The 16171-nt window shown below is 46.3% G+C and overlaps 2 protein-coding genes across 2 annotated transcripts; one reads left to right on the forward strand and one right to left on the reverse strand.

Annotated features, from left to right (window-relative positions):
* Positions 1-5763: 5763 nt before the first annotated feature.
* LOC125509649 (protease 2-like) lies at positions 5764-12393 on the reverse strand. Its single transcript, XM_048674666.1, has 11 exons — positions 11972-12393; positions 11486-11643; positions 11039-11261; positions 10815-10956; positions 10502-10705; positions 9959-10093; positions 9532-9660; positions 8606-8994; positions 6980-7190; positions 6649-6842; positions 5764-6495 (listed from the first exon to the last, which is right to left on the reverse strand). The coding sequence occupies exons 1-11, from the start codon at positions 12331-12333 to the stop codon at positions 6291-6293; spliced, it is 2352 nt and encodes a 783-aa protein (XP_048530623.1). The 5' UTR covers positions 12334-12393; the 3' UTR covers positions 5764-6290.
* A 104-nt stretch (positions 12394-12497) lies between these two features.
* Positions 12498-15317, forward strand: LOC125507117. The gene is made up of 4 exons (XM_048671806.1): positions 12498-12503; positions 12757-12784; positions 12869-13383; positions 15035-15317. The coding sequence occupies exons 1-4, from the start codon at positions 12498-12500 to the stop codon at positions 15089-15091; spliced, it is 606 nt and encodes a 201-aa protein (XP_048527763.1). The 3' UTR covers positions 15092-15317.
* The last annotated feature ends 854 nt before the right edge of the window (positions 15318-16171 follow it).

Raw genomic sequence — 16171 nt, forward strand, 5'->3', positions numbered from 1 at the left:
AAGCTTGGTGGTGGCATCCCCCAAACAGATCCAGTTAAGACATGAGCGTTGTCTCATCTTGACCTTCTAGATGGCGAGAAGGCCAAGGTAAGAAGCCTTGAGTTGTCTCCTCAAAACCCTCTCAGGTTCTGACAGTGGCCGCCTTTCCTCGGCGACGTCCAGACGCCAGATGATCTCCTTTACCACCGCAATCTGGGTGTTTAGAACACCAACCTTCTCTTTTTGCCACTTGCGCAAAGCCTTCGCGGTTCGGCACAACTTGATATGAATCGTACGGAGAGCATCCTGGGACAGGGCGGGCTTGTCCCACACCGCCGCGACCGCATCATGGAAGCCAGGGAGTCGCAGCCAGAACTCCTCAAATTTGAAGGATGGCTTCCTCGCATTGTCGACGCACCCTTGAAGGAATAGTGGGGCATGGTCGGAGCAGGTCGTTGATATGGCCTGGAGATGCGCATTTGGGAAGAGCAAATCTCGGTCATCGGAGTGGAAAACATGGTCAATCTTGGTCATGTCCGGATTTGCTTGCTCGTTGGACCAGGTGAAACGCCTCCCACACATGCGTAGCTCTTTTAGTTGCATGAAGTCAAGGGCCTCACGGAATTTCCCAATGAGACGGCGATTGATGTTGGCGTTGCTCTTGTCCGCCGCTTTAGTGATCAGATTGAAATCCCCCAAAAGGAGCCACTGCCTTCCAGTCATGGCAGAGAGAGTCCTCAACTCCTCAATGAATGCCACCTTCTCCGACTCACCCTGAGGACCATAGACGCAAGTGATGGTCCAGGTAATGCGATCATTTAGCATGGTGACAGAGGCGGAGATGGTGCCCGGTGTAGCCTGGCAGTCTGACAGTGTGAAGAATCGGTCCGACGTGGCCAAGATCATTCCTCCTCTAGTGCCGGTTGCAGGCAAGACAAAGTAGTTGGCGGTGAAGCAAAGGGCCAAGCATCTCCCTGATGATGGAGTCGTCAACTAGTTGTAGCTTCGTCTCTTGGAGACAGACGATGGAGGCATGGGAGTCGCGAACAATATCACGAACGGCGTCATAGCGAGCGCGCGAGTTAAGTCCGCGGACGTTCCAACAGATGATTTTAACGTCAGATTGTGCAATATGGGAAACTTAAAAGTAGCACGGTGGATGTAGACTTCAGGAGGCGCCGAGGAAATAGAATGAAATGGAGTGAAGTGCAGCTAGCAGACTTGAGCTTGGTGACAAAATGTAGAGAAGATAGGCGACCTCCAGTCGCGACATGGTTCTGGACGACTAAAACGAAGAGCAGGAAAGGAAGGTGATACATCATGCCCGCAGGTGAGGAGCCCAACAAGCAGCGGCAGCTAGGGAAACTACACACCAGCGACCTGGGCAACAGCGTTTGCAACCTCCTAGGCGGCCTTCTTCTTGTTCTTCTATGCCTTCTTCTGGGTGATATCCTTGGCGTGCGCGACCAGTCCAGAAATAGCCTGGACCACGGGAGCCGCGAGCGGGGTGCTGAACATGTCGAGGTAGGCCTGCTTGGTCTTGTCGTTGTATCCGACAGACGGGTCCAGTACACCACAGACATTGGCAATGAGCTCCTGGACCGCCTACGTAGTAGCCCCGGGCGGGGCTTTTGCCTTTTTTTTGTCGAGCCAGGTGCTACGACAACCGGGCGCGACCGGCACGCCCCCCTTGCCCCTATGGGTGGCCGGAGTAGACAACAACGGGGCGGGCGGCTCCCCGACGACGCTGGCGAGGAAAGACTCCAGGGGGTTCCCAATCGGAGGCACGTCCGTAGCAGCTGGCGAGGCAACAATCATGGGGGGTTCAGGGCAAGCACTTGCCGTCGGCGTGAGTGCTCCGACCGGGTCGGTGGCGTCCGTCCCAGGCCCGACCATGACGGCGGTGGGGGGGTGTGGTCACGGCGACGAGGATCTCCACCGGGTCACTCTCAGCTACATTGACCGTGAGGACGGTGACCGGCACAGGCCTGATCACGAGGGCGGTGGAGGGAGGCGCAGCGACAAGGAGCCTGACAGGGTCACCCCCAGCGTCGTCATTCACGCAGTCGGCGTCCACATGCATGACCAAAGTCGAAGCATCAGCGGTCGGGGGTGGATCAAGGGCGGACTAGGCTTCAGCCCCCGGCGTGTCGAGGCCCCGCACCTCCGGGGACAGGGCGAGTCCCGCGAAGCAGACCGACAGTGTAGGCAGGGCGCCCACCACCGAACCCGCCTCCACCACGCCATCAGCCGCGCCAGCCAGCAGGGATGGGCTGGCCGGGCCGCCAGCGGTCGAGCCGAGCTTGACGAAGGCACCCTCCACCCTTTCAGCAAGGCCGGCCAGCCACCGACGTATGGCAGAGAATTCTGAGCACAACGGTGCGAGCGCGGTGTCGATAGCCGCCGACAGCTCGGACCGAAGGAGGCGAGCGTGGTCCACCAGTGGGAGGCGAGGCCCCGCAGGAGCGCCGGACAGAAGGTGCAGCTTGCCGCATGGCACCGAGTCGACCTCCATCGCCCTGACAGGCACAGTTCAAGAATTCACCTGATTAATCAGTTGACGGGCCAATTAATCGCTACTCATAGCATGGCCGAATCGAATTACACCTATTCGTCGCATTAACTTGTCAGGCCGATTAATTGGCCAATTAGAACGATTAATCAGTTTTCATGTTGATTAATCCCTGTTGGCCCATTAACGGGTGGGCAAACAAAGCCCAACATTTTGGCCCATAACCCGTTTCGACCCCATGCCGCTCCTTAATAGATAGGATTAATAATTTTACCTCCTCTCTATGCTTTTCATATGTGTATAGTAGCATATTTTGGTATACTATATAGCTGGGAGCATGAGAATGTGGTATAATACATTAAAAAATCTAGATATATGTTGGCAAGTTTCTATTCAATCTATCAATTAATGGTCGACCGATTAATCCGGTTAATAGGCCGATTGACCGATTAATCGCTACTCCTAAACTGACCGAGCAGCTACCAGTTAACGATTTCTTGAACACTGCTGACAGGAGACGCAGCGCCCACGGGAGATCCCGCACGGCAACGTCCATGATGCGCTGATTCCCGGTCACGGCGTCGAGGTGAGCGGGTGCGCTCCCTGCGCACGTCCAAGGCCGAGGCGTTGGAGCAGGGCACCCGGCCGCGTCCGTCCAGGCCGTCGCCGCCGCCACGCCAGTCGTTGTCGTAGTCGTCGCTGTCGTCCGGCGCCGCGGCATCTGTCGAGGGTGGTCGTCCATGCCCCAGTCTCGGCGACGCGGTGTCGATAGCACCTCTTTGGCTTGGCGCGGGACTCTGGCCGAGATGATTATGGGAAGATCTGTTTTCAAGGTGATGGTTGGAGGACTGCTTCATGACGAGGGTGAAAACCCTTGCTCTGATTTTTATTGGTTAGGATCAGTAGCGACGATTTTGTGTAGTTTTCTTTTTTTGAAAAGGAGGATGATCGCCAACCTCTGCATTAGGACGATGCATACAATCATTTTTTTTATCAAAATCTTATAAAATAATACATCAATAAGTCTAAAGCCATCATCTTAGCAACAATTGTCTCCACTCCTATCAACTTGATGAAAGGGTGCATATTGTAGGGGCTGCATAACCAGACCTCATATAAAGGCAGTGGCGGAGCTAGCAGAGAACGGCAGGGGGCAGCGCAGAAAATGTGATTATTCGAGGGGGAGGGGGCTAATGACTTTTTTCCTTCTATCTTAGCCCTTAGAAAAAAAATTCTTCAGTGTTTTTCCTAGGGGGGGGGGGGCACAAACCCCAGAAATGCACACATGTCCACCATTGCATCAAGGTTCAACATCTAAAGCCGGAGGCCCTAGTCAAGCCAAATTGCATGGTCTGGGTCACCCACTGGTCCAACTAACTCCAGCGGCACCGCATGCGCATGTTGCAGAGGCCACCGTCACAGTCTTTCATCGAACCATCTTCAGAGCAGGCACTGAGACATCGACCTTGCCGGACATATCGTCGACGCCACCACGACGCCAGACAATGTCACCTCTCTACATGCGTGTATCATCACACATCCATCGCCAAGACCCTGCCGTGCCACACCGGCGAGACTCTCCGTCGTCGCATGAAACGTCGCTCCACCCGCGTCCTTAGTCCAACAGCTACCAGCTGCTCCAAAATAATGCCCTCATGATGCTCCAAAACAATGGTTTTGTATCGCTGTCTTGTTGAAGGCATTATCCCCTTGCTGATGTAGTAGCCTTAATTGGTTGATCTTTGTCATAGACATCAGACGACATGACGGCGACACGAGATCTGAGTACCCTACATGAAGGCGTTGCAATGGAAGAAGTCGACTCTGTCATAAATGTTCTATTCATCTTTTTGTAATAATTCGACCATGGTTATCTTTGTTTTGTACTCTACTTAATAATTACCCCTTCAATAAAAAAATATAAGAGCTTTTAGATCACTATATAAATCTCTTTATTTATTTATTGAGGGAGTAATAACAACGAGCGTGCATCATAATGATGGCAGCGGTTTCAACCTCTGTTTGGAAAAGAAAAGTATGTACCCCCGTTGTTATTGACGACGTACTTCAACGGTAATGGGAGAAAGGCCAGTCTCTGCTAATCAACCATCGCATCTGAAACCTGGAGCAAGAGAGGCCAGCACGCTAAGCCTTCCCTAACACGAGCAGGCGCGGATGAGAAGCAAAGCAGCGTATCGCCATCAGGCAGGGCCATCATCACGAAGCTATGCGACGGACATCACGAAGTCTAGAATCGCTCCATATCCCATCAGAATCAACGCCATGGGCCCTCCAGAATCGCCAGATTTGATGTGCCAAACGTGAGTGCATGACAATTGACAAATAATCATGAGAGCAGGTGAAGCACGCACGGAGTAGATCCCCACGGAGAGAAGAAGCTCCAACGGAAGCAATCGGAGCCATTCATCGCGTTCCCCAACGAACCCATGATGCAATGCAGCTAACTGTGATACCAAACCCAACGCACCCATGGGGAAGCACGCCTGGCACAGTATATATATATATATATATATATATATATATATATATATATATATATATATATATATATATATATATATTCACTCCCATTCCCCCACTTGAATCTCTTCCAACAATGAGTCCCAACAATGCACTGCACTCGAGCAGCAACTACTGCTGCATCTGCATGGACATGCAGAGAGAGTAAACGGTTTACAGTGATATCGAAAAGGATTGTAGTAGTAGTAACCCAGTGAAAAAAGGTAAGCGGATGACCACACAAGAAGCATACACAGCAGCCAAACGGAACTGTGGAGATTGGTGTGCCAAATGGCTGGATTTATTTCTTGAGTATGATACTACTGCCAGGTTTCAAGAAGAACGAACAGAGTCCAATAATTTGCGCCTTGGGATCTAGTCGGCGTAGAAAACTGTGGACTTGGGATCACGGGTCCATGCTGCACCAATTGGTACTACTTAACTGAGAGTGCCCCGTGCATTACAAGCATAGATAATTGCGTCACTACCGAAAGCATATTTAAACTAAGATAAGCTCCGAGAAAATGTACTAAACACGCTTCAACAGGTCGCCACTCACTTTCTACTCCCTCCGTTCCTAAATATGTCTTTCTACAAATTTCAACAAGTGACTACATACGGAGCTAAATGAGTGAATCTACACTCTAAAATATGTCTATATACATCTGTATGTGGTAGTCCATTTGAAACTCTAGAAAGACAAATATTTAGGAACGGAGGGAGTACGTATCTACTTAGCAACGATCGAAACATAGAAAATGTACGCATGGATGTTACATGCAGCTCATCTTAATTTAGGGAAGCCCAATCTCATTCAGAGGTTCAAAACACAAGACAGCGACATACAACTAGCCTGATATGTGAGTCAGGGTTCAAAACCAATATCCATTCTCAGACATTATAGCTCCATATCTAGCATCGGTACCATCTGAACTAGGATGATGAATCATGCTAGAGCCATATGTCAATTTGAATGCAATCTATGATCCCGTGATACTAGCCTTAATTTTGATGGGGAAAGACAGATGATGCCTGATCTTAACACCTTAACGCACAACATTCATTTGCGCTACTCTGAGGGCTCCAGTTAGCAGCCGGGTGCAATGCAGGAACCAACAAAAAATGGCTCTGCAACCGACAATAGTGTGGACTATGAGCGGTCTGATCCAACTTATCACTCCAGGTTGCCAGATGTCACTACAGCAGGTAATGATATCGATTACTGCTTCCATGCATCACCGCAACTCTTGCAGCACAGTAAGCCCTGAGTGTCAGTTCATTACTTCGCAGACTTATCATCCATCCCCAATGCCTTCATTAGAAACGCATACTCGAAGGCTGTCTCCTCGCACCGCATGAAGCGTCCACCCTCACCAAAATGGCCACTCTGCATATTAGTTTTGAGAACAACAGACTTGGAACAGGATGGGCACGTGACATCTCTCACTTTTGAAACCCACTTAGCAGCTTCCCAGACTCCTACCCTGTCAAACAAAAAGGAAATTTTGGCCATTCAAAAGAAAACCAACAGTACACAGCTGGAAACCTTGACTACGGTGTTGTGAGCTGAAAATTTCACATGGAAACAAATTATCCAAACTGCAGTATCACAAGAGTAAAATGAAGTAGACAAAAACCTTGTATCATTAAAAGAGGCAGTCACCAGAATTGAGGGGTAACATTTGCCGGGAGATAAGTTGTCATAGGGAGAATAACTACGGATTGCATCAAATTCAACTGGGATATTAGGGTCACCAAATTCTTCGTAGTCCAAGATGGTGAGAGGTAACGTAGGATCCAACATTGTATTGCATATATCAAGAAAGGGGACCTGTTTCAGTAGAAATACATGTCACTGATACTGGAAAGCCCAGAAACATCATTTACCAGTAGAAGCAAAGAGAAGGGAATAAGCACAGCAAATCCCAGATGATAATGATGTATCGACGGATGAGCTCAAAGATTTACCTTGAGAACTGCAGCAGAGAATAAATTTGGCAACATATTAACGACCGCCCCAACCAGCAAACCACCAGCACTGCAGCCCATAGCACAAAGACGACTTTCATGCACAAAACCTTCCTTGATAAGATGCATACCACATGCCGCAAAATCTTGAATTGAATTTATCTTGTTGGTTTTGGTGCCTGCTAGATGCCATGATGGATCCCCTCCACCCCTGCATGATTAGGCCAGGAAATTACAAACAATCGGGAACATAATATTTGCGGTGTCAGTCATAAAATGAATTTCCTTCTAATCATACATGAAAAGTCAAAAACAACTATCTTATCATGTTTTAAGATTTTATTGTGGAGCATGCTAGAGAAATGGAAGATGTATATCACACATTCACACCACATTGAAGTTGTCAGCTCAGCCAAACTCTATTTATATTTTTGCGGGGAAGCCAAACTCCATGTTGATAACCTCCAAATGGCGCTGGATGGAGAAAATGATAGAACTTTGCGACTATTAAATGGCCACCTTACAAAATTCTAGCAAATTACACCTGTGACATGGATCACCATATCAGGGCGTGTTCGGATGTCCTCCCGCTCCACGCTTCACATAAAGCTGGAGGGGAGCTGAGCCGAACGAAAAAGCTCGAAGAAGCTAGCTTCGAGAAGCACGGCCGGAGTCCAATGTAAAAACACGAAGCACCAAAATCACAGCTCCAGGAAAACGAGAAGTGAGGAGTTCGGCATAATTACAAGGGGATGCCACCGCCAAGTCGAGAAAACGATTCGCACGGCTCAGCTCTGATGCCTGTTCCCCTCTCTCCCTCGACATCTCTTCTGCTCGAGACCTACCCAGCGCTGCCGGTCGCCGCCGCCACGCCCGATTCCACCCCTTCGCCGGTCGGCGAGCCTCTCCGCCGGTAGATCCGACCATTCCAGCCCCGTTCCCGCCAGATCCCGTCCCGAAGGAGCACTTTCCAGCGCCGCCAGCCAGGAGCAGCAACCCCACCGGCAGGAGACGCCCACCTTGACGCCATTGATGCCGGTGCTCACCATGTCGTCCTCTGAGCCAGCCTCCTCTCCCTCGCCCCCTTGCCCCAACCCAAGGTGAGCTCGCCTTTGCATCTTCCCTGTGGCTGGTGATGGTACTGTACAAGTGCTGGGAGAAGCTGTCAAGCGTGCCGAACGCGTCGGAATTGCCAGGTGAAGTGAGAAGCTAGCTTTAGAAGCTGGATTTGTGAAGTTTTAAGAAGCTAGATAGATTCCGAACACGCCCTCAGGAACCTGCTCTACTCCAGAACAGTGAAATCAGGCGGTCCTTTCACAAGATGATGGATCGACGTCTCAATATGATAGCAGCCTAGGACCTAATGTCTCTTTCAGGTGAAAATAAAAATTAACGTTCTGTATACTTAAGATTTGGTGAATAAAGACATCGTGTTGCACACTTGTAGGAAGTCCAAGTATAGGGTGCAGGTATGCTAGTCTGGTTCTTAAATAATCTAGTTTACCAAATAAAAATGCAGAGTTTCGCATGCTGCAGTAAGTTGTAAGATGAGTTAGGAAATACTGAATGATGATGGGGAAGTGCAGTCCTGTAAGCTGAAAAAATGCCACAGGCATCAAACTGTACCTAACATCAGCAAATGCAAGAACCCAACCTCGAGCAAGCAGACTAAGCCTGTCAGAACACCAGCTTTTATCCAGATCTTCTCCATAAGCTCCATATCCATATAAGATCCCAGGCGATTCTCCATGAATATGAGCTCCCCGTGAATACAAGATCACTAAAGGTATCGAGACACCATCATGTGAAACAACTTGGACCCTCTCACAAGATACTAACTTGGAAAGATCACTCCAACTTTGTGAATCTTCAATAAGCTGCAGATTTTGTTGGATGCTTGAAACATTGGATTGTCCTACTGTGTATAGACTTGAACAAAGGCCAGTCACTTCCTCTTGATCAAGGATAGTAAATGTCTTCTTTCTCATGTCATAATCCACAGTTAAGTCTGGAATCTACAATCAAGCAAATTAAACATTTATTGGGAAAACTTATCTCTAGCAACACAATAGATGCACTGTACAATAATGTTGCTCAATTATCATAATAAAACGCCAGATTAACATGATGAATATTTGGTTCAATTATATTCTTCTACATGATATACAGTTCAATTACATACTTCATGAAATTGTACAGCATTATGTGAGTGGCAAAGGATAGAACAGGTCTGAGTGTGTAGAAAAGAATTTGCTGGGTGCTACTCCCTCCGTTCCTAAATATAAGTCTTTTTAGAGATTCCACTATAGAGACTACATTTGGATGTATATAGACGTCTTTTAGAGTATTGATTCACTCATTTTGCTCCGTATGTAATCTATAGAGGAATCTCTTAAAACACTTATATTTAGGAACAGAGGGAGTATTATATAAATCATAGAGTGAGATTCAGGGAATTGAGAAAAGAAGAGCTGAAACCAATATCAACATTGAATATAAGGAAATGCCCATTGACACAGATAAATAATGAGAAACTTTGTTGAATGTTGTACCACTGGTGATGACACCACCAGACGAAAAGTAGATGACATGAAATCATTGTTGGGCCCAGGAAGAATGCTGCATAAATTTGAAGGTATTGGGAAAAACCATGGAGTGAAATCACCCAATTCCTTTGGCTCCTGGGAGAAAAACAAAAGTCATCAGCATAACTAATACAGGAGTGTTCAGAATCACGAGTAGCAACAATCTAGCCCATAATATGAAAAGGAAGAGAGAATGACAATATCAGAGTACAGATTATACATTGGAAGTGCAACAGATAAAGTGAAATTAAGACCGTCAATGCTTCAAGGTGGGTAGTATTTGGTGATCTAAATCATTATGGTCCAAGACAAAGTGTGTATTACATCTCTATGAGTAATATGTCCAAACATACAAATAGTAACAGGTTAACATGACACAAGTCAAATATCATACCTGAAAGTCGATCTGGACTGGCAAATCGATGGAGCAAAACAGAGGAAGCCCATCTTTTTGAAGAAAGAGAACTAAATGTTCGTGAAAAATATCCATATCCTGAAATGTGCAGTCCGACCCAGGGAGTGCCACAACCTAACAATAGAAATACAGGCAGCAACTTTGTAAGGTATGAAGTCTAATGGGAATAAATCTAATGCATATTCAGCAACGAAATGCGTTCAGGCAACAAAACGAAAAATCCACACTAGCAATAAATATGCTACTTATATACAGATGTCATCAACACTTGATATGGAAGAAAACAATGTTGAATCACTGACGAAGATATTTTTATCTTAACGAATATCACTCTGTTCACAAATATAAGATGTTCTAACCTTTTTTCTGGTTCGAATGTACATAGACGCATTTTAGTGTGTTCGTTCACTCATTTCAGTCCGTATGTACTCCATATTGAAATATCAAAAAACATTTTATATTTGTGAACAGAGGGAGAAATAAACTCTGCCTAGAAGTTTACTTTCTGAAGGAGGGAGAGACCTGCCATTTATCCATCAGTGATTTTTCAGCTCTACACCTGGCCAGGTAGTAGCCTTCAACTGCAGTTTCAGTATCTTTCAAGGGTGCATTAGTAAGAATATAGAAAAACCCATTATGATGCTCCAAAAAGTACTGTACTTTGTTGGTGCGTTTTTGTACAGGCCATAAGCCTTCTCTTACATTACCAGATTCCATCACATAAACCTGCAGCAACACAAGCACAAATCAGAAAGAACAATCAAAAACAAGACATGTGTTGTAAACGTCGCAAAATGCATTTCGAATTGGGTATAAAGTTGAAATAGAAACCTTCCTCAGATGATGTCCTTGTGTTAGAATTCACAGTGATATACTTGAAATCTTTTGTGCTTGTGATATCCACACAACAGTTTACATCATCCTCCACGAAAACTAAAAGGCCGGCCTCATTTGACTGCATCTTTTTACAGAAAACCCTATAAGATGAAAACATATCAAATACAGTAAAAGACTACAAGCTTCTTGAGCTTAACACTCTATTGCAGGAAGGAGACTTACTGATTGGGACGTAGAGTCTCATCACAGACAGTATAAAATAAATTTTCACTGTCGTGAGCCCATGCTAAACTGACAATTCCCTTGTCTGGCGGACTAAAAATGACATGCTTAGACTGAAGATCTTTCACTTCCAGCGAAAACAGTTCACCCCCAGATGTATCGAGAGTATATGCAAGAAACCTATGATCAGGAGATATTCGACAACTCCCAATGTGAACATAACCTGCATAAGTTACAAAATGATCCACTGATAAGTCTTCAGGCGCAAGCAAATAAAATGTCCTCATCGCAAGAAATCAATGATAATAAGCAAATAAGCAATGTCCAATTAACTGCAGTAAATATAACAATCAAACTACATCAAACTATACAATTGAAGCTCACATCAGTATATTATGTGTAAATATGGAGATCACACCAGACTACTTTATGTAGCAAAGCACGTACCAAATTTCTCTGCGATCTCATTCCAGTCAAGCAACACTTCTTCCTTCTCCCAGTCAGAAAGATAACTAAGGAAACGTCCTGCTAAACCACCAGAGGGCCTCAGCTTTCTCGACAAAACTGGGTACTCCATTCCGTTTGGCACGTACTGGTAATATGACCTGGATACACAAACATGAGCTATGTAAGACACAAAGGCAATTGTATTTTGTTGTGCAGCATCATTTACCTAGCAAAAGTATTTTAAAAAGTGCTCTCCCGTCTTTCCATTAGCACTTATTTCCTGAATAGGAGTGTAAAAGCTATGTTTCTAGTCAGAAGCATATATAACAAGTGCAACATTGTCCAAGGAAATTAGATGAACAGTGCATCCCCCAACCGTGTCCTGACGTGGCAAATGAAATTTGACAGAACAGTTCGAAGTCATACCCTAGCGATACAGTTCCAAGTCATACTCTATGGGATCAAACGAAATGGAGCAGTACGAACCAAGGGCCCCAGGGCTGAGGCGGGGAAACGGCGGAAGGGGGCAGCCGGGCGCGCATCTCGGCAGCGAGGCGCGCGCGGAGGCCGCCTCCGCCGGCCGAGGAGACGAAGGCGTCTGCGTAGGCGTTCTCGGCGGCGAGGAGGGCGGCGAGGTCGGGGTCGGAGGTGTCGCGCATCCAGTGGTAGGGGTCGCTCCACGACCTCCCGTGCGCCGACACGGTGAAGGGGACTTTCTTCGCCACAGGCAGCGGCGGGAGGGTGTCGGTGTTCGGGGGATGCGGCTGCGAGGGAAGGCGGGAGCGGCGGCGGCAGGTGGTGGAGAAGAGGCGGAGCAGGGCGGGGAGGGGGTGCCGCCGGTGGAGCATCACGCCGGTTCAGACGGTTTTGCAGTGCGGAAGCCTGGGGTTTTTCCTAAGGTTCGGGCCAGTTGTTTTGGGAGACCCAGAATCGCCCCCTCCCCAGCTTCTCGCAGCTCTATATTTTTTTTACAATCCTATCTCTCCCTAATTTCTCTCCAAAACTATCCACAATGGAAGTAACATCACCAATAACATCACACTTTTCAAGATAATTTTATTTATGTGGCATATATTTGATGATGAGAGAGGTGATGATGATAACTTAGCTAGTTACTGTAACATCACACATACCAAGACAATATGAGTCTATAAACTAATGAATGAACCATAATATGACAACACATATATGTTACCACCCACTGTGAAGGTAGTAATATAGCCTAGTAAAATGTGATGTTACTAGTCTAAGTTACTTTTCATTGTGACTAGTCTAATAAAGCACGGATTGAGCTTCCGGGTTTACCGTCGCGTCATTTTTTTGAAAAAACTCCTGTGTTTTACTGTAATTAACCTGCGCTATAGTTTTAATGCTAATAAACAGAGAAAACGTTTCGTGTGTTGGGCTTGGGCCTCGACTCGGCCTTTAGGGTGAAAAAAAGAAGAAGAGCACGAACGAACCGGTACGGGCGAGGGAAAAAACGCACGCCCCGTCTCGACCTTCAACGCGTCGTCGGCCCCCTGCCACACTGCTGCGCACCGCCGGCCCCCGACACGCCGTCGTGCACCGCCGCAGCCGACCCCCGCCACGCCGCCGCGCGCCGCCACCGCCTCTACGCCGTCCGTCGCCCCCACCCCTGCGGCTTTCCATCACCGGAGACACACGACGCCGGCGCCACACCATCCCCCAACTCCTCTCCCCCCTCCTCCTATGCCTCCACCGCTCTTCAGCCGGCCAACTCCCTACTGAGGGAGCCATGGAACTGGTCGGCCATGCCCTCTAGGTGCTCCCCGTCATCCCGTCGCCGGCTGCTGCTCCGGGCCCGCCTCCTCTCAGCTGACATCGCTGGAAATTGGCGGCACCACCAGATCCCCCGTCTGAAAGTCCCCAAGTACCAGGTGCTTGCTCCCAGATCCGCACTATATACCCAATTTTTGCTTGATTGTGCAGATTTGTAAAAATTTCGATTTGGAGACGAGTTAGAGTAACCTTGTGAATTATTGCTAACCTTGCAAGAGGCAGACAAGGAGGGTCTGATTGTTGCTGAGCCGAGCTCGTAAACGTCTCACTCATGTGGTTTTGTGCTATTCTGAATCTTCTTCTCTGAAGTGTGTTGTTTCAGTTTCAGACACAAAATGTGTTGCGCTTGCAGTGCATACCAATGCATAGTTTACCGATGTGTATGCGTGTTCATTTGATTTCACTCCAGTTTACCGATGTGCATACGTGTTCATTTGATTGCACTTCAGTTTACCAATTCTTTTACTGATCCAAGTTCAACATAATGTCTGTATTGTGCCCTCCAGACCTGAAAATTCCTACTTTTGGTTAATAAATCATGTTGTTCTCAAGACTCAACTATGGATGATCAGAACATTAGCAACCTTGAAGTAGCAGTTCTGTTATGTTCAGAATTTACTTAAAATTGAAATTTGAAAAGAGCATGAGTTTTGGGCTTTATTATTCACCAGGATCTTTTAGCGTGTGCCTGCAACCATAGCTTCCATCGTCATTACCTTAGGTTTTTCTTTTTTCCATATGTTCGGCAAAGAAAAGTCTTCTAGCGTCATTGCCTTAGTTTCTTTTCCATATGTATGGCAAGTAAAAGTGACATGCATTTTAAATCGTTGGAAGTAAGCTTTGATGTGTTGTGATAACAATTAATCATGTACCTTCATATGCATGAAGAACAAAGATTTTTCATGATTTTGTATATCCTTCAGTTTCTTGTTGTAACCAGAAGAATTCACAAGCATTCATATGTAGAAGTGAGTAGAATTCATATGTAGCAGCGAGTCATGTTTGTACGTTTATACATTAGAGGTGTTTGTGCATGAGTCAATTGGTTGTAGCAGCAGGTAGCAAGTCTTCTCCAGAGTTGACGAAAAATATATTATTAGTGATTACTGCAACTCTTTTTTATTATTACAATTGATTTTCGCATTATCTGATTACTCCATCAATGAATCGCCATTTAATCGTATCTTTACGTAAGGTTAAACTTCTATTTTTGTTTCCCTCAAGCATACCAGGTCAAGCATGGTAGAAAAGTTGAATGTTTAATACTTGTTAGATAAGCTCAGGTTCAGCAGTTTCAGAACATTTTCGATATACAAATAGTGCTTTAGTTCAAGAAGACGTGTTAGTTTTGAATTCTCCTTGTGAACACCTCTTTACTTCAGAGCATCTAAATAGTGATGTACCCACTGTAGTTAGGACTTAAGATGTATCAGAACTTTTAAAGACATTTTTCTATAGTTAGGTTAAGAGATATATGATGGTGATGCCAGTGGTTGTGCCTGCCTTATCCAAAAGCCATATATCTTTGCAAAATACATTATTACTTGATGAGTTATTTCGAATTTGACCTCAAAAGTAAAGTAATGATGAATCAGGAACTTCATCTAATCTTCACCCTAAAGAGCATACTCCTTATGTTACTATTTCTTTCCCTAATGATGAACCAGGACCTCCATTTAATTCTGACCCTAGATAGCATGCTCCCTCCGCTACTATTGTTTATTTAATGGCTGGCCAAATGAGCTGCAGGAGCAAGAATTGCAGGATCAAAACAAAAAACCGGGGAAGAATATAATGTCACTGTGATTTGTTGCCAACAGTAATTCTCCACTGGAGCTCTATGTGCAGCAACAGAAAGTATGGCTTCTTCACGAAAACATCTTGATCCTTGTTTTTTCGTACTACTATTTGATACGTCTCCAACGTATCTATAATTTTTGATTGCTCCATACTATATTATCTATTGTTTTGGGCAATATTGGGCTTTATTATCCACTTTTATATTACTTTTGGGACTAACCTATTAACCGGAGGCCCAGCCCAGATTTGCTGTTTTATGCCTATTTCAGTGTTTCAAAGAAAAGGAATATCAAACGGAGTCGAAACGGAACGAAATCAACTGGAGAAGTTATTTTTGGAAGGAAACCTACCAGATGGACTTGGACCCCACGTCAAGGAAGGAACGAGGAAGCCGCGAGGGTGGGGGGCGCGCCCACCCCCCTAGGGCGCCCCCTGCCTCGTGGGGCCCTCATGGCTCCCCTGACGTACCTCCTGCACCCATATATACCTACGTAACCTAAAACTTCCAGAACGAAGAATAGATCGGGAGTTCCGCCGCCAGAAGCCTCCGTAGCCACCGAAAACCAATCTAGACCCGTTCCGGCAGGGCGTTCCGGCACCCTGCAGGAGGGGGCAATCCCTCTCCGGTGGCCATCTTCATCATCCCGGTGCTCTCCATGACTAGGAGGGAGTAGTTCTCCCTCGGGGCTGAGGGTATGTACCAGTAGCTATGTGTTTGATCTCTCTCTCTCTCGTGTTCTTGAGATGATACGATCTTGATGTATCGCGAGCTTTGCTATTATATTTGGATTCTATGATGTTTCTTCCCCCCTCTACTCTCTTGTAATGAATTGAGTTTCCCCTTTGAAGTTATCTTATCGGATTGAGTCTTTAAAGATTTGAGAACACTTGATGTATGTCTTGCCGTGGATATCTGTGGTGACAATGTGATATCACGTGATTCACTTGATGTATGTTTTGGTGACCAACTTGCGGGTTCCGCCCATGAACCTATGCATAGGGGTTGACACACGTTTTCGTCATGATTCTCCGGTAGAACTTTGGGGCACTCTTTGAGGTCATTTGTGTTGGTTGAATAGATGAATC

Source organism: Triticum urartu, chromosome 5, assembly GCF_003073215.2.
Source record: "Triticum urartu cultivar G1812 chromosome 5, Tu2.1, whole genome shotgun sequence".
Taxonomy (NCBI): domain Eukaryota; kingdom Viridiplantae; phylum Streptophyta; class Magnoliopsida; order Poales; family Poaceae; genus Triticum; species Triticum urartu.

Coding starts and splice junctions, on each gene's coding strand:
- LOC125509649 (XM_048674666.1), bottom strand. CDS start 12,333: ATGCTCCACCGGCGGCACCCCCTCCCCGCCCTGCTCCGCCTCTTCTCC. Junction 8,995..9,531: donor TGGTGGTGTCATCACCAGTG/GTACAACATTCA, acceptor GCTTGATTGTAG/ATTCCAGACTTAACTGTGGA. Junction 6,496..6,648: donor GCCTCTTTTAATGATACAAG/GTTTTTGTCTAC, acceptor TTTGTTTGACAG/GGTAGGAGTCTGGGAAGCTG.
- LOC125507117 (XM_048671806.1), top strand. Junction 12,785..12,868: donor AGCACGGATTGAGCTTCCGG/GTTTACCGTCGC, acceptor GCTAATAAACAG/AGAAAACGTTTCGTGTGTTG. Junction 13,384..15,034: donor TGAAAGTCCCCAAGTACCAG/GTGCTTGCTCCC, acceptor AATGAGCTGCAG/GAGCAAGAATTGCAGGATCA.